This window comes from Sceloporus occidentalis, unplaced genomic scaffold (assembly GCF_023333645.1).
Source record: "Sceloporus occidentalis isolate IW3139 unplaced genomic scaffold, rSceOcc1.0.p SCAF_1, whole genome shotgun sequence".
NCBI classification, from domain to species: Eukaryota; Metazoa; Chordata; class Lepidosauria; order Squamata; family Phrynosomatidae; genus Sceloporus; species Sceloporus occidentalis.
The window spans coordinates 224,929,245-224,941,325 of record NW_028316981.1 but is presented as its reverse complement, the minus strand read 5'-3'; the positions used below and the strand labels follow the sequence as shown (position 1 = coordinate 224,941,325).

The following is a 12,081-nucleotide window of genomic DNA, read 5'->3' as shown; positions in this document are numbered from 1 at the left end:
TGTGCATTTCATTTTTTTTTTCCTGCCTAGGTGTAGGACCTTACATTTCTCCCTGTTCTAGGCATGCAAAATGCTGGTGCACATCCAGTAATAGGGACTCAAAAACTTACATGGATCCCCTAGCAGGTGCTCATAGTGCAGGAGTTCTGGGAGGAGACATTTCAGTTCTTTGCAGGACTTCCAAGTCTATCCATTCAACTGGGGTAGGTCCTGGCAGAAAGAGGGCCTGTTCTTTCTTCCCACCCCACCCTACACAAGGCTTAGCGAAAGCAAAAGCATACCTCCTCTACCACACGGTCCTTGTGGGGTTCAACCTCCTCAAGCTCCCCACTCTTCTCGGACAGGGAAGAAGGGGGAATTCGCTCAAGGAGAGGCAAGGCTCACCAGAGAACACCACAATGTGATCACTTGCTACAGAAGATTTTGGCCATTCTGTTTAGGCAGGATGAAAATCCCTTAGAATTGAATTCTCCTGAGCAATCTAGTGCTGAAAGTGCTAAGAAAGTACCCTAAATAAGTGCTAAAGTCAGGCAGGATGTTACAATTGCCCCATTCTCTGAGATTATTGCTGAGACTTTGGAGGATGACTGGGCACACACAAGGGCTACTAAATCTAACTGTTCTTTCGTTTGTATTTTATAACAGCTGCAACAATGGAGAAATTTTAAATACCTCTTATGGATGCCCCAGTGATAGTCCTTGTTTTAGGGGCCTTTTCTCCATTGGGATGACATCCCCCGAAATGCAGAGAAGAAGAACCTAAGACATTTTTGTGCACAGGGCTCATGCATGTAAAGTTTTGGCTGGCTGAACTCTCAGCCTGTTTGGCATGGATACAATTAGGTAGGCAAAGGATTTACTTCCCCAGACACCAGTAGGGGAAACTCAAATCCATCAAAGCACTACCAACCTTACCAAGGTATCTGCCTTTATGATAGATGCCAGTCTGGATTCAGTACAGTATGCATCTCATGCAACTGGTAGCTGGAGTAACAGCTAGAAAACAGTTTTGGTTAAACAACTCATTTGGCTACCTGTCCATTTAAAGGTTCAGCATTGTTTGGGGATGCTGTAGATAAAATTCAAGAAAAAACTATCTCCTTACTTGCCACCTAAAAAAGAAGAGAGGAAGGTCAGATTTTGTCCAGTCCTTTCAGCCTTATAGAACAAATTTCAAACAGCAAGATTTGAAGCCCTTTAGGCCCAACATTTTGTTCACTGCTGACAGCAGACCTGCACCAGTGCATGGTTGCACAGGATGGTAGTGGAGCGATCCACCATAGATTTTTCTTTGCATTCCTTCCGTTTTGTTCAGTGCCATGCTCTGGCCAGTGACCAGCAGCCAGCGTCATCAGCACATGATTCAAGCCATTGCTCATCTGGTGCAGATCAGGGCATACTATATTTAGTGCCAAAGGAAAACAATAATTGGCATGCTATTCTATGAGTCAAGACAATCATTTCATCAAAATGAGGATATTTCATATGGAGACTATGCATACAATTCTGGAGGGGGATTATCTGGCATTTCTCAGAAATATCTCACATTTCCTTACCTCAATAGTCATAAGTACTAGGCTCTTCCATTTGGCCTGTCTGCCTGTTTTTGAGTGTTCATCAAAGTTTTGGTTGCATTATGTGCACATCTGAGAGCACAGGGTGCAAGCGTTCATGTACCTGGATGAACTGTTGATTCTCTCACCTTTCCCTCCTCAAGGGCAAGGAGGATGTGTGGACCATCATGGAAGGTTTAGAATTCTGTGAGTTTGTGGTCAACAGAGAAATGAATAGTCTGATTTCAGTTTAAAGGTTATAATGTTTGGAGGTCATCACAGATGCCAGAGATTACACAGTATTTCTTCCACAGGAGGAAGGCATTGCAGTCTACAGTCAGGTAGATAGTTTATCACCCATTAATGAACTTGATGCAATTAGCCCGGTTGTTGAGACTCATGGTAGTGTGTAATGGTTATGTTTTGTGGGCCAGGTTTCAGCTGAGATCTTCAGTGATGCCTGCTACCTTGGCAGGACAAGACAGCAAAACAGCAGCAGTGGTAGGCCCTGCTTCCCCTAAAGGTCAGGATATCCTTGAGATGTTGGCTCTCCAGAATCCTCAGGTTGAACATATCTATTCAGGACCCCAAGAGAGTGGTTAATAGCTACGGAGACCAGCCTCGGGGGTTTGGGAGGCTTACTGTGAGGGGCAGTTGGCTCATGGTCTTTGGTCAACGACAGAAATGGACCACACTACCAACTTGTTAGTTATGAATAGTGCATCTGGCACAGCTGAGCTTTGTTGCATTGAGGTTAGAGGGCAGACAAATGTCTCAGGATAGAAATGTCTGTAAAAGCCCAAATAAACTGACAAGGGGGGACTCAGTCTTGGTTCTTGATGAGAGAGGCAACACTACTCTTACATAGAAGAGAGTCTCACCTCAGTTTACTGAAGGCAGAGTATCTGCTGGGTCAATTGAACTGTCAAGAGAGTGTGGATCTGGGGAAATGGAGTCTCAGTCCTTTTATTTTTCACATAGTGATTCAAAGTTCTGGCACCACTTGGGTGAACCTATTTGCTTCACCAGAGAACAGCAAGCTTCCTGAGTTTGTGCTCCGATTTTGAACAAGGGGAGCCTTGGCCTTCAACGCTCTGATTATAGAATGGCTGGAGAAATTCTGTTATGCCTTTCCACCAATATCCTTGCTTGCAAGGGCACTGAGAAAGGTTTGCACAGGAAGGAGAGAAAAAGGGCTACTTCATCCAAATTCAGGCTACTAACAGTTACATGCTTGGAGGTTAAATGGGAAATTTGTTACGTGAAGGGTATCAGAAAATGTCATCCAGACCATTTGTCAGGGCATCTACAAAGAGTTTATATGAGACTATTTGGCATGCTTTTTGTAGATGGAGTAAAGTAAAGGTGTGTGTCCACAGTGGGGTCAGTACTGGCATTTTGACAGTCAGGTTTGGATAAGGGATTGGTGCAAATACCCTGAAGCAGCATGTGTCTGCTTTGAGTCTAATTTGAAATGAAAGAGGGAAATTATCCAATCTGTCCACTGGAATAACTGTTATTTTCAATGAGGTTTCCTCCCCCTCCCCGTTTCAATAAAGTTCATTTTAAATATGTTTGCATGTGTCTCTCTCTCTCTCTCTCTCTCTGTGCGTAATATATTTTGATGTTCTTCTCACCATTTCCTTTCTCCTAATCACCTTAGTCTAAAGCAAGAATGGACCAAATATGGGCTGCTCTCTGCTTTCCTTTCACTGGATAAACCTCGTCACTGTGCTTTTGTTCAAGTCATTTATAAGAAAATATTAAATATTCCAAGGACTAGGACAGAACAGCTTTCCAATCAAGAGCTCCCTCCAGGTTGAAATGGAACCATTAAAGGACTTGATTTTTCACCCAGCTCTTGGTTCACCAAACAAAATTATTGTCAACTCTGCATTTTACCAAGTTGTCAATGAGGATCAGTATCCTGCTGGTATACTACACTCATTGTTCCACTTTTTCCAAGACTGCACAGCAATGGCAAAGAAAGGCTGCCAACTCTGGGCAGCCTATTTCTCCTATCACTTTCTTCAAGGCCACTATAACTGCCACAGCTGCCTACACTGGTGTGGTTATTCCAGTGTAATACACCAGTATAATACACCAGGATTCAGGTATGAATTGTTCGAATTAAGGTATCTTTCATTCACAGCAACACATAATCTAGCAAAATAGTAATTACACTCATCCCTCCATATTTGCAGCTTTGATATTTGCGGATTTGATTATTCACGGATTTGGTTAATATGTTCTCTCTAGGAATCTCTAGGTCCGCCTAGATTGCAACTCTATGGTAAACTTTAAAAGTTGCCCTGAAAGACCTAGAGATTCTTAGAATGAACACTCTACTAGGCCTTTGTAGCTCCTCCAGGGAAGTTCTATGATCAGTGTCCCTCAGAGTTGCACTGGAGGACCTAGAGATTCCTAGAGAGGGGTTCCCTCAGGTAAAAACATGATGTTTTTATTATTTGTGATTTTTCCATATTCATGGGGGTCTTGTGCCTTTAACCCTAGCGAATATGGAGGGACAAGTGTACTTCAATAAAGGCTATGAGGTGATCTCCTCATGTAGCTCTTAATACGTTCACATAATGATGGCTGAACTGCCACAACAAAAACTATGAATACCAAGGTGAGAAGGCTGCTGGGGCATTGCAGAGGTGTAAAAATCATTGCACAAGTGATTGCACTTTCCCAAAGGTTGCACAAATTCAGTCCCTAGTACAGCCTATCATTTCACATCCTCCTGATGTTGTGGGATTGTCTGCAACTCCTGGCATGCCTTACCATTGGCTAAGCCAGCCAGAGTTACCTGAAGTTGAACTTCAACTGTATCTGTTGGGCCTTACAATCCCACTCCTGCACAAGCACACACATACTCTTCTTTCTCACATGTTTCACTTAGTGGGTAGGCCAGGTAAACCCAAGGCTATAACTGCCACTACCTAAGCAGCTGTGCAACTATGGGATCCAGCATAACTGCCCTGGCATATATTTAGGCTATACTAAAAGTGTACAAGAGTTTAGCTATAGTAGAAGAGTATGAACAAATACCTGAAGTTCATGAAATGTATTTACTGTAAGATTATTTGAGAAGCAGGATTTGGAATGTCTTATTAAAGAAAGTGCAGGAGGCTACAACTCTCCCTTTTCAAAAAAGGGTGACTGCAGATTTCCTGGTACACTTCACACCCTGCTATTTGGTTCATGGGTCAAAACATATGGTATTGCTTTCAGCTTTTGAAAAATCACATTAGAGTTCACGCTCTTTAAGTGAGAAAGGCAGTAATAATTATTCTTAGAAGAATAATTTATTTATCCACTCATTCATTCATAGACAGACAGAAGTGGAGGAGACACCTAGCAATAGTGGCAGGTGCACCACACAAAGCTGAAGAAATGTCATGCTGAGGCCACTGGCTTACTAGCAACATGGGATCAAGGATCTCCTCTGACATCATTTCCTCCTCAGTGTCAGCAGCGACTCAGGAACCAGCACCACAGGCTATTCCTCTTCTCGGATTCCAGGGTTTTAGAGATTCTTACCTGAAGGGGAAGAGTTTGGTCAATCTAAACTCAAATGAAGCTTGCTTTTTTGACTGGCTATGATACAAAAGACAAGACATTGACAACATCTAAATGAAAAAAGCTGTTCCACTCATGCAATGTTCACCATCTCTCTAACCATCCCAGGGGGCTGTGAAGGGGACACTATACCTTGGCTCTTCCTTTAAGTCAGGCAAAAATCCCCTTCCAACCTAAAACATTTGAAAGGGCTGAGAAACATATTTAGGTTGTTCCCACTACTAGGGGATGATAAGAGCCTTTTAAAGTTAAATAAGCTGGGGGGGGGGGGGGGGAGTTAAAGACAGAGTCTCTGTAGCAGAAACAAATGAAGAAAGACTGAAGGCAGTATACGTTTTTCTGGAAAAGGCAATGAAAGACTTGAGAGTACAGCTGGTGGGAAAATCCTTTTCTTTTATTGGCATCATGAGATCTTGTCTCTTCTGGGCAGCAAAGGAGGCATAAACCCACTCTTCTGGATACTTCTTTGAGGGCCTCCCAGAGAAGGTTGGTTCTGTTGCTTGTGGTGCTGACAACTTCCTTTGCCTGCCGTTTATCCTTGCATGTTCTGATAACATGTGGCAAAGCCACTTCCCACAACAAAGTATAACAGGGGGAAAATGTGGAGGTAGAGCGCATTATTATAGTAGTCCAAATGGGAAGTATTCAAGGCATGTGTTATCACAGCCAGATCCAACATCTCAAGGAATGGGTGGCAAACTAGTTTTAGCTGTGCAAATGCAAATACACTTCTGGCCACTACTGAGACCTGGGCATCCAGGCCCTTCTCTATGTGTTCTTTGGTGTCTACTGAAAACTTAACAAAAATCAACAAGCTTTTAACATTGACTTGAACTTGTCTTTTTCTTATGACTGCATTTGTACTGATATGTTTGTACAGAAATTTTCTACTGCCAAGTGAAAGGCAGTGTATGTGGCTCTCTTCTACTGTTGCTGTTTGAGGGTGAAGAACATTTTTCCTAGCCTTGCTGAACTTTGAATGTGAATGCTTTTGGTTACAAGGAAGTTTAATGCACCAGCCTTCAGTTGTAGGGAGAACTTTTGTCTGTTCTTATTGCTAGGGAATACACCGTTGGTTGTTGCCATTAGTGAAGTGCAATTCAAAATACAAAAATGGACTCAGTGCTGAAATCATAGTGGAAAAGACAGGGCAGGGAGGACTATCTTTACCATTAGCTTGAGAGTGAGGCGATGTGGGATGATGTTAAGAAAGGCCAACAAATGGTTGGCTATTTAACTTGTCTAGAACCTGGGAGAGTTAACGTTTTGGACTATAACTCCCATAACCGTCCAACATGAGAGACTGGGGAATAACTTTTCCAGGTTTGTTGCTATTTTAGTGCCTCAGGAGGCAGAATAACATTACCAGCTTTTGACCTGGGGTGCTGCTTTGTTTTGGGTTGTCCCAGGTTGTTGTTGCTCCGTGGATTCAAGTCATTTCCCACTTATGCCGACTCTAAGGCAAAATGATCACGGAGTTTTCTTGGCAAGATTTGTTCGGGGTAGGTTTGGCATTGCCTTTCCATGGGGCTGAGAGAGTGTGATTTGCCCAAGGTCACCCAATGGGTTTTATGGTCAACTGGGAATCAAACCCTGGTCTCCAAAGTTGCAGTCCAACACTCCAACCACTGCACCACTCTCTATATGCCCTATTTGGGGCATATAGAGTCCACCAGCCTATTTGCCAGTCCTGTTCTGATGACTTTAATCAGCCACTTGAAATTCAGGGGCTTAGCAAAGAAGACAGAGAAAGCTTCACCTGCTGAACCTCTGTAGGTCAGGACACTGGGAAAGACACAGGTGCAAGGATGGTTAAAAAGGGAGAAAAAAAGGAGGGAACTCTGTTATTCAAAACATCATCTACTTAAAAACCCAGGCCTTGCTAATGACCTGCTCTTGTGTATATCAGACCAATTCTCACATTTCCTTCCAGTGACCACCAGTACATCCTCAGAGGGAGGATTAGAAACAAAGGGCCTCTATTGAGTGTATCCAGAACAGGGCTTGCTCACAGCTAGGCTAGTGTGTATTTTCAGCTTCCTGTTTACACACCATTTATCAGCTGCTAGCAAGCTGCTCAGGAAACAACCCACACACATCCATCCAACTTCCTACAACAGGGAATGGGAGCGCTGTGATCCTCCAGATGTTTTTACCCTATAAATCTCATTAGTCCTGGTCCTTATAACCAACAGTGAAGAGTTATGGGAGCAAGATGTCCACTCCTACCATAGATACAGAAGAAAAGAAGGCTGCGGCTTCCTTGACTGAGCTCCTCCACCTGCAATGCTTGGAAATACATCTCTAAGCATACCTTACTTTTCTTCTCCCCTCTCACTCTGTGGAGGCTCGGCACTTTCATGACTCCCTTCAAGTGGCACTTCAGGCTGGGTTTCAGCATCTGAAAGCTTTATCTCAGGTAGTCCAGGAGTTCCTTGTTGTTCAGGCTGGGTTTCAGCATCTGAAAGCCTTATCTCAGGTAGCCCAGGAGTTCCTTGTTGTTCAGGCTGCGTTTCAGCATCTGAAAGCCTTATCTCAGGTAATCCAGGAGTTCCTAGTTGTTCAGCCATTGCTGCACGCAAGTATCCAGTTGGAAATCCTGTCTGAGAAAACCCTCCACTCGTTTCCTGTGGGAATTCTGTGGCGAGGAATTGTCCTACCGCCACCTCTGTATTCTCATGGATGATCTTATGTGCCGCATGAATATGCTTTCTCTGTGACTGCTTCACTGTTCAGAACAGAAAAGAAGAGAGAGGAAGAAATCTGAAAACAATGAAAATAGAAGATTGTACCCCTTTTATTCATATCCCCTTCCATAGTTCCCTCACTCAGGAGAAAGAGATGCAAAAAAGAAGGTCTCAGATCAAAAGACCAACTACTACTAATCATCTGAACCCTGCCCAAGGATGATCATCTTCCTTTAATTTTCACTATTAAAGTTTAGAAACCAGATTATTGAATTACAAATGCACAATTGTATTTGATACACTGGGCCCTTTGCATCCACTGAGGGTTGGTTCCAGCACCTCCTGTGGATACCAAAATCCATGGATGCTCATGTCCATTATATATACAATAGCATAGAAATTGTACCCCCTTATACAAAATGACAAAATCAAGGTTTGCTTTTTTGCAATATGTAAATATTCCAATGTAATATTTTCAAACTGTGGCTGTTCAGATACAGATATGTGTTTTCTAGCTGCACAGAGTCTGTTCAGGAGCTACAGCTAAGCTTTATAGCTCAACATGCTCAAGGAGTTGTTGTTTCTGCTTTCCTGCTCATCTGAACATGTCTGCTGAGTATTTCAAAAAAACTATGTGCCTCAAAACAAGCTCAAAGATAACACTAAACATTTATTATGTATCAAATATTTGTGTGTTTTTATGCACTGTCTGTTCATCTTCTTATTCAATTTCGTTTTAATTTCATTAATGGGCTATTTATTTACAGTTGCAACATATAAATTGGAAATAACAGCAATTGTACTAATTATAAATACTGTATTTTGTTAGCGTGAAAGTTACAGCTTATGGAAACAGACTGCCAAGGGGTACTACTAAAGTATTGAGTGAACTTGCTGATGTACTCTCTGAACAATCTGCCATCGTTTTTGAGAAAGTGAGGTGCCAAATAGATTTCAGCAAAGCATTTAATAAGGCTGCCCATAATGGTTTGTTTAGCTAACTGATTAAATGTGGAATACACTGTCGGATGGATCCATAACTGGTTGGTAAAACATGCTCTTCTCTAAAGATGCCAGCCACAGATGCTGGTGAAACGTCAGGAATACACTCTTCTATAACATGGCCACATAGCCTGAAAAACCCACAAAAAGCTATAGTTGTCATCAATGGCTACACTTCAAACTGGAAAGTGGTCTACAGTGGAGTGCCTCAGGGATCTATCCTAGGGCCAATATTCTTCAACATTTTTATTAATGACTTCGATGACAATGTGCAGGGAATCCTTATCAAGTTTGAAGATAACACAAAACTGGGGTAGGGGGCTGGCTAATTTATTGGAAGATAGGAACAGAATCCAAAAGGACCTAGTTAAACAAGAAAATTTGGCTGAAATTAATAAACCAAAATTCAACAGAGAGCAAGCAAGCTAAATTTATTACAACATACAGCCAGTACAAAGATAGAATACAATAATGACCAAATATCCATATAGGCACAATATGATCATGATGTCCATACATATCAATGAGAAACCTAAAATGGGATAAAACTCTCTACTGTGTGCCGAATTACTGGGGAATTTTAAGGAATTATAGATATATTACAATAGGGTTTCTTTGGCATAGTCATTTAAGTGTCAATAGCAAGAAAATAATAAAAAATTATAAAAAGGCATATCCCATCCATATACATATAGACGGGCATTGTCAATCAATTTGTAAAAGCAGATAAAATTTCATACAACAAGTCACATAAAATCTGCAGTAATAATGGCAGCTATAGTTAATTTTACAAGGTTTACTGTATCTGTTTCAAATATCTTATACGGAGAGTAATTTAGCAACTCTCTGCTGGTTACATATTCATGGCAGTCTGCTAAAAGATATTTGACATAGAATTTATTCTTTCTTCCAAGTAGTTGTTTAATAATAGGAGTTATATAAAAAACACGGGTCTCTATATAAAGGGGGCAACAAAGAAGGACATGATTGATTGATTCAACTTCCTCAAAGCCACAAGGACAAAACCGACAATGGTAAGGTACTTTTTTGTATCTTCCTTCCAGAACCGCAGATGGAAGGATATTTAACCTTGCCAGCATGAAAACCCTTCTCTGCTTAGGGATGGTCAGATATTCAAAGTACCTGGCACATTTACCAATTTTTCCAAGTGCTCCAATAGCAAGATGTAGTAATGATTGGCTTCTATGGGTTTGCAAGTCAATATCTTTGATTCTCTGGATAATAGTAATGTTTGCCTTATTGTAACCTAACAAGGATATAAGTGACAATGATAGCCCAATGGAGGACAGCCTCATGGTAGGGATTTCTTCCAGACAGAAATAAAAAGGCTCTATTCAATATAGGAAAATGCAAAATGCTACATTTAGGCCACTAATACCAAATGCACAGGTATAGGATGGAAGATATATGGTTCCACAGGTCAACATGTGAAAAGGACCTTGGGATTACTTCCGATAATAAGTTGAAGATGAGCCAGCAGTGTGATGCTACAGGAAAACAGGTGAATGCTATTTTAGCCTAGATTAATAGAAGCATAGTTTCCAAGTCAAGGGAAGGAATTATCCCACTATATTCATCTTCATCCGAGTACTGAGTTCAGTTTTGGGTGCCTAATTTTAAGAATGATATAGACAAGTTTAATCAGATTCAGAGAAGGGCAATGAGGCTGATAAGGAAAACAAAACATATGAAGAAAGGTTGAAGGAGATGGGCTTGTTCAGCTTGGTGATGAGAAGGTGACATTATTGTGCTCTTTAAATACCACAAAGGCGGTCACAAAAAGGAGAGGGAGAGGCTTGTTCTCTACTGCCCCAGAAGATAGGACCAAATCTAATGGTTAAGAGTTAAAGAAGGGTAGATTGTGATTGAACATTAGAAGGATCTATTTGACAAGAGAGCGATAAAGCAATCGAACCAACCGCCTAGAGGGTGATCGGGCCTCCTTCTCTGGATGTTTTCAGGAAAGGGCTATTGCTGGTGATGCTCCAACTTGAGATCCTGCACTGAGCAGGTGTTTGGACCTGGTGACCCATGAGACCTCCTTCCAACTCTATGATTACTGTACATACTCATGTATAAGTCTAGAAATTTTAGTCAAAAAATTGACTCAAAAATCCTAGGTCGACTTTTCCACGGGTCAAATGTAAATATTATACTTTAACTCTTATTAAAAAGGGAACGATCCCATGGTGTAAGGCAAGAATGCAATCTGTCCTAGAAGCACTGACCTCCCTCTACTCTCTCTTCCATCCAGCCTTTAGTCCGAGTTAAAACAGTTATGCCTGCCATCATTTTGCAGGTTCTTGGCATTGTTTTCCTTTGCTTCATCATTTAGATCCTTTGTTACATGCCCCTAAGTTTTACCCCCGACTTATCCAAGGGTCATATCAAAATCCATAATTTTACCTCCAAAACATGAGGTCGACTTATAGTTGAGTATATATGGTATATGACTCTACTGGAGAGCAATGTAGAGAAATATTTTTCAAACCTGAAAAAAATATACTTAAGATGCTGCTTTGAAAACAAAGGCCAACAGGAGACCTAATAATCTCTAAATCTGATGTAGTGACACATCCAAGCAACATCAATGCCTTTGGAGAAAATAGGTATGCCCTTTGGCAGGAGAGCCTAGGCCATGATCAAATTCAGAACTTCTCCAGTAAATTGGATCCTGCAGATAAGTATCACACAAGATATCAAAGATCTAGGTCTAGCTGAAAGTAACTTGGAGGAAGCAGCAGAAGGCAAGTAATGACCCAACCAGGACAGTGTGATGACAGCAGCCTTCTTTGATGGGGGGAGGGGGGAGAACATTAAAATTATGGCAGTATTAGTTAAGTTAATTAGTTAAAAAGTTTATTGATTAGTCAATCAACTATATCAAAAATTATGGCAGTGATGCATATAGGCCCACACCCTTTTATAGGGATGTGCAGTCTTCCAAAACATGACAGGAAATAACTGCCAGTTAAGCATGGAAGCAAGAGTCTCAGTTAAGGAACAGGTGAGCAAGAGTGACATGATCATACCAGCAATACAACTGACCACTGATCAACATGGAGGGATGAGGCAAAACAGGCGGGAATAAGCCACTCATGGGCTGTCTGTATACCACAGATACAATCTGACAGAAGCGGCAATAACAGCCACAGGTGAATTCTCTAGAGTGAAGACAATAATCTCTTCCTTAAAGACAAAACCACCTTTAATGAGTAGTGTCCAGTGGAAGA

At 41.5% G+C, this 12,081-nt stretch overlaps 1 protein-coding gene across 3 annotated transcripts in view; it reads right to left on the bottom strand.

Moving 5' to 3' along the window:
• Positions 1-4,848: 4,848 nt before the first annotated feature.
• The window catches only part of LOC149323563 (cilia- and flagella-associated protein 91-like), a 38,344-nt gene continuing 31,111 nt past the window's right edge, over positions 4,849-12,081 (bottom strand). For 2 of the 3 annotated variants that reach the window (XM_089489315.1, XM_089489307.1), the window contains exons 17-18: positions 7,453-7,866; positions 4,850-5,099 (exon numbers count right to left, since the gene is read on the bottom strand). In XM_089489315.1, the coding sequence (XP_089345441.1) occupies positions 7,454-7,866 (413 nt within the window). In that variant the 3' untranslated portion in view covers positions 4,850-5,099; position 7,453. Of the gene's footprint in view, positions 5,100-7,452; positions 7,867-12,081 lie in introns of all 3 variants that reach the window. The other variant, XM_089489301.1, reaches the window with a different exon arrangement.